The following is an 18093-nucleotide window of genomic DNA, read 5'->3' as shown; positions in this document are numbered from 1 at the left end:
GTGGTGGTCGTAACAGTAACGATGACAGCGATGTCCTTAAACCGCCGGTAAAGCGGAATACGGTTGGCACAGATAAAGGGGGCGGCTGAGGGTGGCCCAGGTGGGTGGACACAGGAGCAGGGTAGCCAGGACTCGGAATTGGAAAGCACAGGACGCCCAATTCATGTTAAATGGCCAACAAGGTGACAATGCAGATATAATGCTCATAAGCAGCAGGCATAAAGCGACAAACGTGATGCCCACCAACGACCATTATGCCGATGATTTCGCAGGACATTTCGCGATTGATAATGCTCACTTACTGGTGAAAAAAAAATACTTCGCTTATCGGTTGACTTTACGCACAATATAACAGACAGATGTCAGTGGATGTGCTGAATGATGTCGCGTAATGCGATTAAATGACAAATGAAGGACTTCGATGAAGTGCGACTATATTACCGAATAATAATGGGTATTTGGTTCACAATGCTGCATTAAAAATTGGAAGCTGTGTACTAACAAATTGTGTGATCAATAATATTTTTGATTTTATTCCAGTTGAGTTATATTTTATGCTATTTTTTGTAATTTCCTAATGAAGTAACAAAGGCCACCACCCACATTTACAAACGAAACTTTGTGCGGCTGACATTAGTTAATTGTCAGCCGCTTCAGTTTGCAAACATGCATTTGGCCAAAAGCCAACAGGGCCAACAAAAAAAGGAGCACGCCGACAGTGTGAAAGCGATAGTCGACTATCAGATACTCGTTACTCATTATCAAAGGCAGATAAAGACATTTTTCTTACCTAGTGAATCAGATATATATGTAGTAAATAGGATACGAAACGCATCCATCCAACTACTGAATAATAACTTTCCAACGAATCGAGTATACCCTTTTAATCAGCGAGTAGGGGGTGTAAAAATAGACAAATGGTTACAATTTAATAAAGTTCTTGGAAGGCAATTTGCGCCAAACACTTAAAGTTGTTCCCTCGACTTGTTTTCATGGAGCTGCGTTGACTTTTTATGGGTCTATATGCTGTTGCACCTTCGGGTTGCAAGCAACTAACCAGCCAGCGGGAAAGTCGGCTGCTAATTACGCAAATGTTTCAACTTTAAAACGGCGATGCCATTTCACGCGCCCTGCGTGTGAAATTTATAAATGTCAACTGCAGGAGCCACCCGCCATCACTTTGCACTTGGTTTTGTCTGTTTAACTTTTGTTCATAGCTGGCTGACTTTTGCTGATTGTGCAGAGGTTGCAAACTGGTGGTAAAATCCACTCGAACCAACATCTCTGTCCATTTTTTTTTTCTTTTTCTCCGCACTTGCAATTTGTTATATTTGCTAGTTTTAGAAATTAAAAAGGAAAAAAATCTGCTTATCCGGAAAAAAGCAAGTGAGTAGAGGGACTGAAGACATTATGCTCCATGCAAGTGCAACAGTGCGTATGCGTGATGCAAGAAAAGTAGTTTTATGCATGAAATTTAAATTGCTGGTCTGCAGACATTTACCTTTAAATTATTTTATACCATTTGCTAGCAATTTTACTATATAGCATTTTTCCTATAATTTTATTATTAAATGGAATACAATTGCATTAAAGAGGTAAAAAAAATTAAAGTCGACTCGAGATCTTGCCAAAGTTTCCCAATTCAATTTGAAACGTCGGACATGTCAACAGACGGCTTTTCCAAGCAGTTATTTCCAAAGAAAAAACACAACAGACTTAGATTTGCAAAAGAGTAAAGCCCACACACACACACACACACACACTAGCCAATATATAATACACAAGCACACATAAAATTGCATTACAAACACAAATACGGGTAGTACGCGTATAAAGCTCCGGAACACATTTGGCAGTTACTGTCAGTCAATCTCCATTAAGTCCATCCCCAACACCTTATTGAATTTTATTGTAAATTGAAAAGAAAAAAATTGCAGCGACTGCAAAAGGCCAAATGGGAGCTGGGAAAAACGGAAGGAACGTATAGCAAAGATTTGAGAAAAAAAAAAGAAAAATGAAAATTGAAAAGAAAAATAAAAATTGAAAAGAAAAATCAAATGACAGGAGTTCGGGAGCGTTGGGTAAGAAGTTTTCAATTAATTTGCATAAACGGCCAAACGATTATGTAATTTGTATTCGCCACATAAATTATCACGCAATGCAAATAGTTCGCAAATATGCAACCACCACCACACAGAAAGGACTCAAATGGGTGGAGGTCCTGCGAGAAGGGTTCGGCTTATTAGAAGCGAATGAAACGGCCAACTATCAATAAATTACCAACTGGGGCGTGGTAACTCCAGTGTCGCAAAGCCACAAAAGGCGCTCGCACTAGAGTTGCAACTCAAATGAACTAGAGAAATAATAAAACCTGGCAATATTACTAATTTTACTTAACATATTTAACGTTAACGTTAAAATGGCATGCTTTTTATGCTTCATTAAAAATGATATATTGGTTATGTTTGTTATTTTAGCTTATAGAATTGGATTGCTAATAAAAATATTTAAATATTTATATTTTTTAAATAAAAATTAAAATCATTTCAGACACATTCAAGTGGTTGCAAGCCAGATCTCGAGTATACATCCAACTAGCCATTAAAAGCTGCAAGAAATGAGTATGTTATATTCTATCCCGATTAGTTTATCAACCACGAACCGAACTAGCTCCTTTGGTGGCCTCAGCTCCATTCGTGATGCCCTTTGACAAATTTTTGGGGGCGCTGGCATTTCGGTTGGGTAGGTGCTTTGCCAGGACCGCAAATTTTATGCACGTTATAAATCACGGCCAAACAACGACGACGACTGCAAAACTGTTCACATTAATTGTTGCAACGTCATTTTCGGGCCTATTGTGTTTTGGCCAGCACCACGTCCATCGCCGCCACCCAAGCCCAAACCCATCGCAGCCAAATCCCCAGCTCCAGCTCACATTCGGCGGAGCAGGCCAATAAAAGGCGCATTCTCCATGTGCTCCAGACGCCTTTGTGTCACGTGGCAATTTTCGCAAAAGGAATTCCAACAATGCAGACGTTTTCCCTACAGCAAATAATCATGGCGAAAAAAATAGAAAGTCCAACTACTTTATACTTTTTTTTTGTTATTGTGTTCGGCATAGGCAAATGTTACTTTCTGGGGTCCATAAAAAACTGCTGTTTAGTAGCTGGATTTGTGGATTTGTGGATTTGTCAAAGGATCGGCGACGAAGCGCGGATACTGAAAATCTGCCACGTTTTTTCCTGCCCATATTCGTAATTTCACATTTGCGGCACAAAAGGCCAACGTATATAACTACCAGTTTTTGTCGACGACAAAGGAATGTCCGGGATTTTTCTTCCGTCAATATGATATAAAAAACACATCATATTTAATACATAAATATAAAGTGATGTACATAGATTTAAACAGCTTCTAAGACAACCTTGGATACTTCTATAAGCTACAAATTTATTTTTAACATAATTATTGCTAGGGGATAAAAGTATTAGCAGCTTTGGCCATCCACCCTCTATTTTGCATGCCAATCTGCACGCACATGTGCATATTTACATAACAACCTTCTTATCTTACGGATGCGTATCCATTGTTGAAAGATAATCCCGGCAAATATATAAAATGCAGGCACAAACACTTGAAAGCAAAGTTATGAACTGAGGGAGGCCAGCAGGGCTCCAAAAAACAGCAAAAGGGCGTCGTTAATATTTCAAAAACAGAAACACAACCGAAACGAAATGAGAACACAACAAACAAATAGCAGCAGGAATTGGGGGATACAGTCTCGGAATACTTGGACAATTGCACGATGAGCCCACACTTGAGTATTGGGGCCATTCGGAATATTAAGGCATATTTGCCGCTTGGTCAGCGTTTCCGGACGGAATGGTAAATGGTTAAGTGAGACAAAGCCAACCAGACGAGACGGGGTAAAGGTCACCTTCGTGTGGCACTGAATTTATGGCCAGCAAGGACACCTTTGGATATTCCTTTCTGGCATACCCTCGAGAACTTCCAAGCTGCAGTCCAACCAGGTGTGCGGTTAGGTTTCGGTTAATCAAGGTTTTAGAATCATACTTTTATAAAGACTATCTTTGCTAAACACATGCTATTCCATAATCAGTTTACTTACAAATATATATTTTGGATTAAAAACAAAGGCTGAATCACAGAACATTCGCTTATATCTAACAGTGCGGTGCAAGCTTCTGATCAAAATGAAAATACCTTGTGGCAAGTAACATAGGAATGGGTGTTCAAGATTGGGGGCTGAATGCACATATTCCTCTCTTGCAACTCAGAGAAAATGATGCCCCAGTGTGAGTTGTGTGTGTGTGCGTGTGTGGGGACAAATTAATTGTTGACAGCGCGACATCTTCGAAGCCCCCAAGCCCCGAACTCCCTACAGGAAGTTTCGGGTTAAGTGTTTCCTGACACCCAATCCATTTATCACCGCCCGACGACAAGCAAAATTCAAAGGTTCCACCAGAGCTACGAGGGTCTGACCAAAGACACTAGAATATTCTATTCTAGAATATTCTATTCTAGTGTCTTTGGTCTGACCATGAGGGTTCTAATTTGTCAAGATTAAATAAAAATCTATAAATTTCGCTCAGAATCATTTGGTTTTTCGCCCCGAATGCACGTATTAACTGCCGTTACAATCGGGATCATTATCCTGCTGCTCCTTGAACATATTTCGGAAAACTTCGACACTGGAAAACTGAATTCCAAACCTGAAGAAGGTCATTCTGGGTTAGGGGGCAATCCATTTCAACAAAATTAAGGTTGATGGAAATAGAGGTAAAGTATCTGTGATGTTTGTAGTGTGTAAGATAACCGATTGAAGTTATTGAAATCAAAATCTTTACATAATTCGGATTTGTCTTTTTTTTATGTTCAAAACTCTATTTTTCAAGTTTCCAATCATAATAAAAAGTCAGATAATACGCTCATCGCAATTGAATTCCTCAATTGCTTCAAAACAATGAGTTGGGGAAGATGATTCAGGGATTTAATCTATTTTAAAACAGGAAACGCTCTTACCCGTTGAATATATTTATATTAAATTTATATATATTACAAATCTGTTTGCCAGAGAATTAATTTTAGTCCATTAAGCTTCTCTCATTGTCACAGATAAGCTGCAAAAATAAATTTCGCTCAGAATCATTTTGTTTTTCGCCCAGAATGCACGTATTGACTGCCGTTACAATCGGGATCATTATCCTGTTGCTCCTTGGACATATTTCGGAACAATTTACCGTACCCCCAAGTGAATTCAACCCTGAAACAATAAACATTAACGAAGAAAATGGCACCGCTCATGCTTTTAGCTTCAATCCATTTGAACTCAATTATGTTGATTGGAAAAGAAATAAAGGAAAGTATCTATGATGTGTACAGTAATCGAAGTTATTGAAATCAAAATCGTTAGCAGGTTCGAGTTAGTGGAAGACTATTGGCATTAAACAGGAAGATAGCATCGAGCGCAATTATTAGAGGTAAGTATACATCGTCAAGTGTTAATGTCTGTTTAAATATTTATTAAACATTGTTTGTATTATGCTCAAAAAATATTAAATATTTATTAAGTTACTTTTATCGTAAAATATAATTAAATAAAGTTAAATAAAATAAATATTGGTCCCAAAGTAGTGGAGCAAAATTATATAACTTTAACTTAAACAGCGATTAGGAATATGTTGAAAATACAAAAGTCACACTAATGCAAAGTTGTGTGTGTGCATGTAGAGAGATGAAATTAAGAGGATCGTGGAAAGATAGAACGCGCTCTCTTATTCTCTATTGTATTCTATTCTCTGTCGTTGTTGGTCTCAAATGCATGTTGTAGAGTAATATTTTTTATTCGGTTGCTGATAACGAGAGAGTGCGGTTCTATCGGTTGCCTAAATAAAATAATTATTGAACAGTAAGAACAATAAAAGGGTATACCAAGTGGTGAAATAATTGAATTATACAAATAAGAATAATTAAAAAAATAAAAGTTCATATATGTATTTATTGAAAACAAGTGCAAATAAGTTTTACGAAATACATATATATATGTATATGGCTCTCTTGAATTTTTGTTCAAGAGCAAGAGAGCGGATGCATACGGCGATAATAAAAAATATCGGAGTGTTTTGTCATCCTGGTGTTTTTGGTACGAGCAAAAAAACACCCGGGTGCCTGCTGCGCAATAACCAACACTAGAATATTCTAGTGTTTTTGCTTTATAAAGGCGGATTCAGATTTCATAAACAATCCGATTCAATTTCACAGAATCACTCAGTCAGAATGCACGCAACTGTCATTTCCGGTTTTCGGGATAGTTTATCTGCTGTTCCTGTTCCTGGGACATCTTTCGGCCCAAATTACCGTGGGTTCAAGCACGTTCAATCCTGGTATGATCGATATCAATCCGGAAGCCGGCACAGAACATGCTTGGCATACTACTAATGGCAATTTTCGACGAATCTGGATAGCAAGACAGCAAAAAAACAACCAAGCTAAATGTATGAACATTTTTCCATTTGTCGCTAAATGGAAAGATCTTGGGAGGAGATGCTTCGTCTTATCGGAGAACAACAATTTTTATTATTATTATTATTTGTAATTTGTTTTCATTAAAGCAATTCATTTTTTTTTTAATTTTTGTTCAGATCCGACAACCAGACAACCCCGACAATCCTACGATGACCGCCCGCTGCGCAATCGTCTCTTTGGGGAACCAGTTCCAAAGTCCACTTAGTCTTCACTCTCGATACGGTTATCTAGAAGCTGTAAAAAACTGGGTTTAAAGTGCATTTACCAAGCCTTTGAGATTGCATTTAAATATATAAGAATGAACGTAACGAGATATGTATATGTATAATCAAGGTCAATGCACAACATATATAAATTACATATATAATTTAACATTTTAAATGAAACAATAATATGAAATGTAAGATGTCTTTTTGCTTTGAGTGCATTGTGTATATGTAAGGCGCCTTTAAAGTCGCGAGCCAACTGTTTGTTTACTGAGTCCAGTTTCTCGGAGTCGCCATGATCACACGCATCGCCTTTTATATTCTCCCTGTCTTGGTTCTTTGGAGCCTGATAGAGATTGAGGGTCTTCCTAGCGCCGGGGACGTGGAGCATTCCCGGAAGAACCAACTCCTCCAGGACGAACTGTTCATCAACTGCTGTCGCATCCTCAGGAGGAGTGATCCCAGCGACAATTGCCTGTCTTGTGAGGAGCAATTCAGACCCATGGAACCAGTCACCGAGGCGTCGCGCGATGTGCCCAAAACACCACTGGGAGTTCCGTGTTCTCTGACCCATAGAGGATGCTATGCGGAACCAAATGGCTCCGGTGGCGGTAAAAAATAATCTTGAATCTAATTTTCACCATAACATATTTCGCATTGCGTGTTATTTACTTCAATTTATACAAGGTCCATAATAAACAAAAATGAAATAAAGCACAAAAAATTTAAATTAATTAGATTTTAATTCTATGTAATTCGAATTGTGTAGCGTAGATTTTTTGGCGGGATAATTTGAATATATTTATGGATTAGGCAGCACTGTTCATTTCCAAAGAGCTGCCACATCAACGCACAGCTGATTTTTGTTATTGTTTGAAATGTGGCGAATTTTAATCAATTTCTTTTTAAAAATTGTTTCTTAATTCCTAAAGCTAACTCATACAAATTTAGCAAATATTCACGGTATCCGTAAAACATGAAACAACGAAAGTTCATAAGCAATTTGATGTTAAGCACCCAAAAGTAAGTAAGAAACCACAAACCATTAAACATTTATATAAGATATTTATTTCCTGTAATAAAGGCCACAAGCGACAGTCTTCAGCGTTACCCACACCCTAAGTTCTCTTACAATAAGTTGATCGATCATACATCATAAACCTTCTAGTTCTTCATCGCAAATGGAGGCACCCAGCCGCCAAAAGTGCGCTCCAGTTCCTCGGCAACCGCCAGGCAAAGGCGATCGTTGTTCGGATTGGCCACCACTTGGATGCCCAGCGGCATGCCCTTGGAGTCCAGACCCATGGGCACCTGGGTGGCCGGCAAGTAGAGCACATTGAAGAGGCTAAAGTACGCAAAGTCATTGAACTTGACCAGAGGATAGTAGTGGAATGGTGCTGTCCTGGGCGAACTGTGGTAGAACAGCACTCCATCGTCGCCGAGCAAGTCCTGGACGGACTTCCTGCACTTGGCCGTTGCTTCCCTCATCAGCTTCTCCTTTTCCTTGGGCAGCACACTGTCGATCAAACTATAAATGGCCGCCATGCTGTAGTCACTTTGCCCCAGGATCTTCTTGAAGAGCTCCACGAATGGATTGAGCTCGGCGCCATTGCCCAGCAGCAGATTGAAGTTGGCCGGTTCCTGGGTCATCCAATAGCGCCACATCTTTCCGGTCAGCTTGGTATTGGGCAGGTCAGCGTGCCGCACGTCCTTTCCACTCACTCCCTCGAAATGTTTGCGAATCTTGTACATAACCCGTTCGGTTTCCCGGTTGATAGGATTGCACTGAGCCATGCCATTGGAGGACACATAGAAGTAGCGCAGCCGCTTCAGATCCACCTTCTGATCCAGTTTTAGCTTGGCCTTCAGCGAGGGCTCCACCAGAACCTGCATCATGGGCAGTAGATCCCGCGCGGAACGACTCATTGGACCGGCACATACCATCGTATCCTTTTCCTTGCCCGTTCTGAAGGTACATCCGGCCATATTAACCGCACCGGAAGTGGGTTTGTGCCCGAAGATGCCGCAATTGAAGGCCGGTATGCGTATGGAACCACCAATGTCTGTTCCCAAACCGAAACCAGTGCAGCAGGCGGCGATCAGAGCGGCTTCACCACCCGACGAACCGCCCACGGAACGCCGCAGATCGTAGGGATTGTTGGTGCAACCGATTAGCATGTTCCTGGACTCAATCCACTTGTTGACCTCCGGCACGTTGCTGGTGGCGATGATAATGGCGCCACTTTCCTTCATCAGGCGCACGCATTCCGCATCCGTGGTCGAACGTTCCGATTTCCTTGCCAGCAGGCCCAGTGTGTGTAGCTTCCCAGCCACAGCGGTGCTATCCTTGGTGGAGAAGGGTACGCCCAGGAAGGGCAGGCGACGCAGATCCTCATCGCTGTACTCCTTCTCGTCCAGCTTGCGATCGATTTCGCGTGCCTGGTCCAAGGCCTCCGGAAACGGGCCATCGACCACCGCATTGAGATCCCGATTAACGCTCTCGATGCGCTCACAGTAGGTCTTGACTATGTCGTAACTTCGTTGCCTGCGTTCCCGTATCTGTTGCGCCAACTCCACGGCGCTCTTCGTAATCGTCGTCTGCTGTTCCAGGCTCGGTGGACCCGGTACCCGCTTGTGCTCGCCCAGATACCAGCCCAGCACGAACTCCAGCAGGCGATCGCTCAGGATGTGGACCAGTGCCAGCAGGGCATCCAGTACGTGGCTCCAAAATGACATGATGACGCCGCTTGCAATTTCTGATGAGATTCGCACTTTGCGCAATGCATATGCAAACTGAAACCGAGCCAGAGACCACTGAGGTTGCGATAAACCCTAGACGTTGCCACCCGATATGGAAGAAAGCTTGCGCGGAGAGCTTTGCCTCAAACCAGTTTCAGTGGCAGGTACAGTGGGCAACGGGTAGGGTGGATTTTTTATCTAGTTTACGAAATTGGTTTGTGTAAATATCTCAAATATGAGTTTTCTTCAGCTTGTTTATATTTAAAATAAATAAACGGCACATTATCTCTATCCTTAAAATATTTAATATTATATTTTAAGCTTTTAAGCTATAAATATTACGAGTTTTAAGCCTTTTATACTAGATCACAGAGCAGTTAATTTGCTTTAGATTTCAATCGTATGTAAGTTTGCTTTATAATTATTATAGATACATTTCATTAAATATATATTTATATTTGTTACTTTTGCATCATACCAATATATAGTTTTAATAAAAAAAAAATTATTTTCTATTTCTGATCAAAAAACACAAACCGATAACAGCTTAATATCGGCGAGTGTATTTCCTGGAGTACCCCGCACATCAGCCCAACAAGCGCGCATGAACAGCTGTGCGCGGAGGCCCCCAACGCGGCGGTCGCACCGTGCAGAGGTCGCCGCGCCTTCACCCAGCCGTCAAATCGCCGAATATCGATTCGCAGCTGCTGCAGATGTTTTTTGGTCAACAAAACAAAACAAGCCGCCGCTGCGCCGCAGAGCAAGCAAATATACAAAAATACAAAAGTACGAAAATACCAAAATACGAGAAAGTCGGTCAGGGAGAACCGAAATAAGTCGCGAATCGTGAATTAAATGCGCTAAAATTGCGGCGGCCCAGTGCAGTGCGGAAAAAGAGGCATTCAACTTGCATCAAAAACCAGCTCATATTGGAAATATATATTGTTTTTTGGAGACCAGTGTACGTAGACCGGCAGCACGAATTGCGGATACCCTGCATAAAATCACCGCGATAGGAAAAGCCGCCGTGGCTAATCAAAAGATTCGCTGTTATCTGCACAGTGAATCATTTTTTAATTGGCATTGCTCATAGCGAACGACGGGCCTAGCTTGATAATTCGATAGTGTGTCACATACGTAACCGATTAGTCAGCATGCCCATGCTACACCGCTGGCGTGTAAATAGAAAGTTTATCGAATTTAAAAGTGCATTTGCCCAGTTATTTGCCATTTTTGCAGCACTTGCAGTCGCTTACTTACAGTGAAAACCAAACAAAAAGCCCATTTACAAGCCGTGTAAAATTGCAATTACCGGTTAAAAGGCAAAACCAAGTGTTAAATGCTACCTGCAAAATTGGTGTGGTGTGCGTGTTTGTTTGTTTGTTTGGCTGGGAAACGGCACAACTGCTCATTTTCCAACGCATTTCTTATTAATTCAAAGGCACAGTTGCTAAGCACACATATGTACATATTTCTAGGTTTTGGCCGATTATTTTTCCTTGGCATTATCTTTGCCACTCGAATTAGGAGGGTGTGTGGTTTTATGGCTTAGCCAGTGCTTTCTCATACATTTTTATTATGCCCGGCCAGGTGTTTTTTTCGGCTCTCCTGACGAGTGACGTTATCAGCAGCACTGCGATCGTGTCGTGACACGAGTGTGCGTGTCTTTATTCGCGCAGTGTATCTTTGAGATAGGTCAGCAATCGTTGTAATCGCAAAAAAAAATCAAGTGGAGCAAATGCAATACAATTCTAAATTACTCTCAGCTGACATCTGCAACTGAATTAATTCAAAAGGCCAAAACAGCTATTAAATCTTTATAGCCATACAACTTGTAAGCGCCTTAAGTTCATGATACCTTCGAAAATTGCACCCATTAAGAAACAGTGGAGTTGGAGAAAATTTCGAAGCGTTTTTTTCTTATTTTTTTTTAACTTAAGGCCTTTATCCGAGGGTAAATACGCGTTCACCTTTAACACGCAACATTCGCCACTCGCCGCTGATTGCCGTAACTGCTTATGAATCCGTCAGATAATCAACCTTTGGGATAGCAAGGCACTCAGAAAAACTTAAAATCTCCACACCAACGATCACTGAGCAATGAACCTATAATCCACTGCATATTTTAAAATTCAAACATAATTCTTATTCAAAAAATTTTAATTCATAAGTTAATTTAATTTTGAATAAGTACTTGAAACGTTTATATATTTAAATGGCACATTTAACAAATTAAAATTGCGACATTTTGTTGCACATATTTTCTCGCAGTGCCTGCGATATCTCAGCAAACAGCTAGTTTATGGCAGTGTGTTTGTGTGTCATGTCTGTTAAGTGGCGCTGCCTGCTTGACAGTTGATTCGTCAAATATTTTCAGTCAGCTACCTCCAGAGATTCTCATCGGACCGACGCACGTTGTTTTCCATTCCCACAGGTGAAGCGCAGCGCGATGGATAGAAATCCCGTGAGGCAGTCGTCATCCGGCGCCGGAGCAAGTGAATCCAGTGAACAGGAGGACCAGAAGACGCCCAGTGCGGCCGAGTATATGAGGAACTTCAAGAACATCATAGCGCCGGGCAACGAGGCCTCCATGACCAGGGAGTTCAATCCGCAGGTGGCATACGAATTCGAAAAGTATCTCAATCCGCAGAAGCTCAAGCAGCACGTCCTCAAAAGCGAGAAGCTGCGCTCCATTCTGGAGCACTATGCCCAAGAGTCGGGCAAGCCGTTGAAACAGATGGAGCGCCAGGCCAGGGCGATCATTGAGGAAATCGGCCTGGAGCGGAATATGGCCATCATTCGGTGGTGCGGCATTGCCATCACGGCGATCGGCAAGCGGATCTGCGACGGGTTCTATGTCAATTCGGCCAGCATGGCCAATGTGCGCAAGGATATGGGCAAGTGCCCGGTGCTCTACCTGCCCAGTCATCGCAGCTACATGGACTTCATCCTGATGTCCTACATCTGCTACTACTACGACATCGAGATACCAGGAATAGCCGCCGGCATGGGTATGCATCGCAAAAAGATATTACAAATGAGGCGCAAATGTGTTAAATACATTAACCGGGCTTATATGTTCCGCTAATTTTACGCTACTTTTCAAATATGTTTGCCAAGTAATTAGCATTAATTAGCAATTGTGAGTGTCAACGAATTTGCTAATTTTTTTGCGCCGTTCCTAAAAAACTGTCGTTAAAACTCTTAATTGCCCAATAATATTAATTGTTGTTAACAAATTAAGTGCTTAATTGTGATGCCTACTTAACTTTTATAGATTTCCACTCCATGTTCGGAATGGGCACCATGTTGAGGAAAACAGGAGCGTTCTTCATGCGCCGCAGCTTCTCCAACGATGAGCTATACTGGGACATTTTCCGGGAGTACATGTACGCGCTGGTGGCCAACTATCACATCGGCGTGGAGTTCTTCATCGAGGGCACGCGCTCCAGGAATTTCAAAGCCCTGGTGCCCAAAATTGGACTCCTCTCGATGGCTCTGTTGCCATATTTCACCGGCGAAGTGCCGGATGTGATGATTGTGCCAGTGAGTGTGGCCTACGAGCGCGTCCTGGAGGAGCAACTGTTCGTCTATGAGCTGTTGGGTGTGCCCAAGCCCAAGGAGTCGACAAAGGGATTTTTCAAGGCGCTAAAAATCATCGACGAGCGATTTGGCAAGATGTTCCTCGACTTCGGAGAGCCCATCTCGGTCAAGGAGTTCTTCGGACACGACAGTGCGCAACGGATGCAGCGGGCGGGCGTAGGTGGTCACTTGCAGAAGCTGAACCGCCAGGAGGTGGAACTAGTCAAACAGCTGGCCAATGAGATTATCTATCAGCAGCAGCGTCGCATTGTGATCTCCACGTTCAATCTGCTCAGCCTCTACTACGCCAGTCAGTTGTATGCCCAAAAGAGTGTCACTCTGGACGAGCTAGCACGGGGTGTTCTGCATCTGAAGCGAATCTTCGAGCAGCTGGGCGCCCATGTCAGCACGACTCCGAGCAGCATTAAGGCGGATGTGATTGACGCCGTGGAGATACACTCAAATATTTTACATTTCGCGACTGGGCGACTGCAGTTTACGCCCATGGCAGCCAAGCAACTGGCGGAGCAGATCGATGTTAAGCGCCTGAAAGCCCATGCCCTGTGTCCACAGACCATGGCGGTGGCTGTGCCCATGCTGGCACTGCAGCTCTACATTAATCCCTGCATGTTCTGGCTGGCCAGACCCGCCTACCTGCTGCTGGCAGCGCTCAAGGAGCAGAGGAATCAGCAGAACCAATCGACGGACATCTCGTACGATGCCAGCTTGTGTGCCCTGCATGCCCACGTGACCACCATGGACGCGCTTTTCCAGCACGAGTTCATCATTGAATCGAATCGCGAGGCGGCTGAGTTTGAGACGCATCTGCAGCTGCTCCTGGACGAGCGAGTTGTGGAGGTGGAGACCAGTGGCCGGATCAAGGTGCAGGACAATGAATGCTCGCATGTCATTCTGGCCGCACTGGCGCCATTCCTCTGCCTCTACTACCAACTGGTGGTCACGTTAAGAAAGGTGTGTAGCTAAGCATTTTGTGGATAAATCGGTATCTGAACTAAATTCTTTCTTGCAGATCCCTTTGGAGCTGGAGTTCAGTAACAAGGAGCTGCTCGTGCGCGTCCAGCAGCATGTGGAGCAGCTCCTGCAGCAACCCGGAGCCCCCGCCTCTCATGTGCACCCATATTGCCTGGCCCTGGACAATCTGAACATTGCCATCTATGCTCTAATCCAGAGGGGCTACGTACTGAAGAGCAGGGACTCGGGCCAGATGAAGATCGCGTCCACTCCGGGAAAGTGCCTGCGAGAACTGGAAACGCAGCTTCTCGAGTACTGTCAACTAATGCCATTTGCTCAATACTCGACGGCGGCCAACCAGCAGGCCCAGTTCCACATAGCCAAGTTATAACTGGCAAACGGAAAGAGGCCGGCGGGGGAGGCGACAAGGGAGAGGGACGCCGATTCGAGTACCGATACCCAGTCGGGTCCCAGACAGTGTAGTACAATTACCATTTCATTGCCCATGCAGTTCATCCAGTTTGTTGTCGGCCTGCTCAAGAATTGTCGCATCATCTGCATACTTTTCTTCATCGTGGTGGTGGCGCCGCTGTGGCAGCTGCTCCACTGGATCGTCGTATCCACCCACTCATTCACGTAGGTTTATGGGGTGTCTGGTTTGGATGGGTCGATTCTAATAGTATACCATTTATATTGGCATAATTTACATTCCCCATTTTCCACATGCTATTTAACAGTTTTGGATAATGTACATAGCGATAGGCATTTGTTTAAAAGACTAAATAACGTATCAAAATACAAAACAAGAAAACAAATGCTAGAATAAGATTGAACTACAATTTTGTGACTAGCGAAATCGATCCATCCTTGAGTATAAATGTATCCGAGTGCGTAGAGAATCTTAAAGCCTAACAACTGATATTTTATGTCCAGTTCGCCATGAAGCAAATGAAATTCAAAAATGTTGTTTAAACAAGCCGGTTAGTGTTAGAAATATATATCCCATATATTTTTAGCCGAGGAATTCATAGAAATGTTGCCAATAAAAAACGCAACATTGAAAGCACATTCAATTTTTTAAACGAAAATAGTTTAGCACGATTTCTAAGTCACTTTTCATAGTTTAGTTGGGTAGTTTATATATAAATTGTCAATCTAACTTCGTAGTTTTTTACAATTCACAAGACAAAAATGGGTTTTAACTTTTAAATTTTTTCACTAGAGTGGTAAACGCATTTTTGTTTAATTTTAAGTTATTTTAGTTTTAAGCTGGTGTTAAGTTTGCTTCAGTTTTTGTGTCTTAAGTTGTTACTGCTCATTAGCCCTGCATTATTTTTAAATATTCCATTGTGCCAATAGAAAAGTCAGCACCACACAAAGAAAAATAAATGAAAAACTTGCCCTAGATATATAAACAAAAATGGTTGATACAAAATCTGATCCCACAAGAGTTTAGTTACGATTATTCCTAGACAAAAAACCACAGCACAAAAATGTCAGAGAAGTGCAATACAAATATTATGTTAAAATATATTTTTAGAGATTGTTTCGTTTTAGTTTTCGATAGATACTTTTGTATTTGTATAGAATTTAAAACAAGAACAGAAAACCAGTCCTAACTACACCCGCTAATAAACCAACTAAAAACGAGAGCAATAATGAACAATTAGTCCGTGCCACTTGCGCCTCAGATATTTATCCATGGCACTTCAAACTCATCGGCAAAATTGTCGCTTGAACTGATCCAGTGTGCGTTGGCTGATGACCACGTGCATCATGAGGCGTTCGGGATTCTCCGCATCCGCTGTCGTTTCCACCACAGCTGCGTTTTTGTACAGCCAGGCCATTTCTGGTCCGCCGCTGGGCACTCGCATCTGCAGTTTTCTTCGTCCGGTGGCGGTCAATATCTGTTGCTCGATGTCATCTAGCAGCGGTTCCAGTCCAGTCTGTGCTCTAGCTGATATATGATGCACTGGGTCTGAAGACGACTGAGCCTCTTGTGAAACAAGATCACATTTGTTGTACACATTAATGATCGGCGGCAACTGACTGGCTGTGGAATCTCCGCCAGCCACGTTGAATGCCAAAGAACGAAGCGTGGCCTCCACATGGCTGCGTTGAGCAGCGTGACACGGGTGGGAAAGGTCCTGGACGTGCACTATTACATCCTGCGAAGGAAAAATATTTTTATATATAAAACTTAATGGCAGAAGACTTTACTTACCGCCAGCATGGCATCCTCCAATGTGGCCACAAAGCACTCAAAAAGTCCAGTTGGCAAATCGGACATAAAACCCACCGTGTCCATGTAGATCACCTCCAGATTGCACGGCAAACAACCAGCATGAGCAGTCACATCAAGCGTTGCGAACAACTGATTCCTGGGCTGCAGTGCATCCTCGACTGTGAGAGCTTTGATCAAGGAAGTCTTGCCGGCATTTGTATAACCCACAACTGCAACGATAGGATAATTTTGCTGTTTTCGTTTCTGGCGAAGCAACTGCCTCTGTCGCCGGACACGATCTAGTTCCGTTCGCAATTTTCGCTCCCTGGTGCGCAGTATCTCCTTCTGCAGATCGGTCAAGGCGTAGCCCTGACGACGCGTCTGCGTCACACTGGCATCTTTAGCCTGCGCCCATATGTAGGGAAGCTCAGCCATGGCTACCTACAAAACTTGGTCAGTATTTAATACGTTCTAGTGCTTATTCAATGACTATAGTAACCTGCAGTTTTGCTTCGGCGCTGGTGGCATGCAATCTCAGTATCTGTATAACAACGGAATAGCGATCCATTACTGGCAGGCGAAACTCCGCCTCCAGGAAACGTTTTTGGGCGAATGATAGTGTCCCCTTGCTGACAAACAGGCAAGTTAGATGCCGTTCCTGCCGCAATTCGGCGACCAGTTCCTTGAGTTCCACCAGCTTGCCGCTGCCGAAGAGCGTCTTCTTTTCGAGGCTTTCCAGGGGAACCTTTAGAGCCCTGGCCACCTGCCAGTTGGGCAGGGAGTGGATTAGAGCTGAAGCCTCCGCAAGTTGGTCCTCGGGCCGAACATCGAGGGGTCCGCTCTGCCGTTTGGCTGCCCATTTTACATATGGCTGGAGGATGAGCACCTGCTGGGAGCTGGCTATGTCACGGGTGATTCTCATGGCTCCTCCAGCCACCTCGTCGTAGGCCCTGAATTAAAACGTAGCTATTATTTCATAGATTTCTTTGATTTGTGGACCTACCGATCATCCAAGAACCGCATATCCGCCAGATCGCTACTGGCTGTCCGCTCCAAGTCCTCATCCTCCTCACCTTGTTGACCTGCCTGTATTTGGGCTTCGTAGAAGCTCTTCCTATTGCGAATACCCTTAACTCCTTGATGTTGCGTGTACTTACAGCGTGCGGGAATCTCCAGAATCGGACAGAGTCGCAGAGTCCTGGACCTGACCAATCGTGCAAATATTCGTAGAGCAGACATGACTAAAGCCAAATGGGAATTTGAAGGTGTTAAAAGGTTTCCTCTTTGAGCACGGAATGCTTGTCCTCAAAGGCCATCCACGCCGCTTGGCAGGCTTTGGTTCGTGTCGATGTGGTTTGGTAGGACACGCCGGTGGCCACCAGTGAGGAGATGAGTATGTTGTACTTGATTGGGTAGCGTATTTTTGATTGCACTATCTTCTGGGCGAAATAGGTGCCGGAAAAACCTGTAATTCTAGCAATTATTATGCAATTATCAAAAATCTAAAGCTAAGTGCGCACTTAAACAAAATGTGGCGAGCCCCGTGAAAAGGGAGCGGGTCATGCAGTCCATGTAACCATCGAACCCGGGATGCTTCTCACGCTGCTGATCCTTCAATCGCTTAATATCGTTCATAATAAACGGCCGGTGAACTAATTAAGCTTTTATTTTCATTGGCTTTTAGCCGGTGCGCGGAATCAGCTGTTTGCCAGTGGTGGCAAAGCGATTACAAATAGTATCGATGGGGGACTATTTTATTTTATGTTTTAATAATATTACTGTTAAAGTTTGCAATAAATAGGATACGATTAAATGGAGTATTTA

The 18093-nt window shown here is 43.1% G+C and overlaps 5 protein-coding genes across 8 annotated transcripts; 2 read left to right on the top strand and 3 right to left on the bottom strand.

The window, feature by feature from the left end:
* Window positions 1–5177: 5177 nt before the first annotated feature.
* LOC6616932 lies at window positions 5178–7486 on the top strand. Of its 4 annotated transcripts, XM_032721342.1 has the most exons (3): window positions 5178–5380; window positions 5438–5501; window positions 6663–6956. In XM_032721342.1, the coding sequence occupies exons 1-3, from the start codon at window positions 5312–5314 to the stop codon at window positions 6749–6751; spliced, it is 222 nt and encodes a 73-aa protein (XP_032577233.1). In that variant the 5' UTR covers window positions 5178–5311; the 3' UTR covers window positions 6752–6956. The 4 variants fall into 4 exon arrangements, with proteins under 4 accessions (XP_032577233.1, XP_032577230.1, XP_032577231.1 ...); XM_032721339.1 differs by lacking the exon at window positions 5178–5380 and having other exon boundaries at window positions 5432–5501; window positions 6663–7486; XM_032721340.1 differs by lacking the exons at window positions 5178–5380; window positions 5438–5501 and adding an exon at window positions 5609–6404 and having other exon boundaries at window positions 6663–7486.
* Window positions 7487–7797: 311 nt separating this feature from the next.
* Window positions 7798–9566, bottom strand: LOC6616931 (fatty-acid amide hydrolase 2). Its single transcript, XM_002041225.2, has one exon. It carries the CDS (start codon window positions 9486–9488, stop codon window positions 7917–7919), a length of 1572 nt encoding a protein of 523 aa, XP_002041261.1. The 5' UTR covers window positions 9489–9566; the 3' UTR covers window positions 7798–7916.
* Window positions 9567–11925: 2359 nt separating this feature from the next.
* On the top strand, window positions 11926–15697 carry LOC6616929 (dihydroxyacetone phosphate acyltransferase). Its single transcript, XM_002041224.2, has 3 exons — window positions 11926–12502; window positions 12769–14045; window positions 14104–15697. Exons 1-3 carry the CDS (start codon window positions 11941–11943, stop codon window positions 14434–14436), a joined length of 2172 nt encoding a protein of 723 aa, XP_002041260.1. The 5' UTR covers window positions 11926–11940; the 3' UTR covers window positions 14437–15697.
* LOC6616928 (putative GTP-binding protein 6) lies at window positions 15562–17527 on the bottom strand. Its single transcript, XM_002041223.2, has 4 exons — window positions 17273–17527; window positions 16769–17219; window positions 16270–16710; window positions 15562–16213 (listed from the first exon to the last, which is right to left on the bottom strand). Exons 1-4 carry the CDS (start codon window positions 17506–17508, stop codon window positions 15761–15763), a joined length of 1581 nt encoding a protein of 526 aa, XP_002041259.1. The 5' UTR covers window positions 17509–17527; the 3' UTR covers window positions 15562–15760.
* Window positions 17520–17986, bottom strand: LOC6616927 (transmembrane protein 141). Its single transcript, XM_002041222.2, has 2 exons — window positions 17790–17986; window positions 17520–17734 (listed from the first exon to the last, which is right to left on the bottom strand). Exons 1-2 carry the CDS (start codon window positions 17902–17904, stop codon window positions 17538–17540), a joined length of 312 nt encoding a protein of 103 aa, XP_002041258.1. The 5' UTR covers window positions 17905–17986; the 3' UTR covers window positions 17520–17537.
* Between the last annotated feature and the right edge of the window lie 107 nt (window positions 17987–18093).

Source organism: Drosophila sechellia, chromosome 3R (assembly GCF_004382195.2).
Source record: "Drosophila sechellia strain sech25 chromosome 3R, ASM438219v1, whole genome shotgun sequence".
NCBI lineage: Eukaryota > Metazoa > Arthropoda > Insecta > Diptera > Drosophilidae > Drosophila > Drosophila sechellia.
This window is presented reverse-complemented; position numbering and strand designations above follow the sequence as displayed.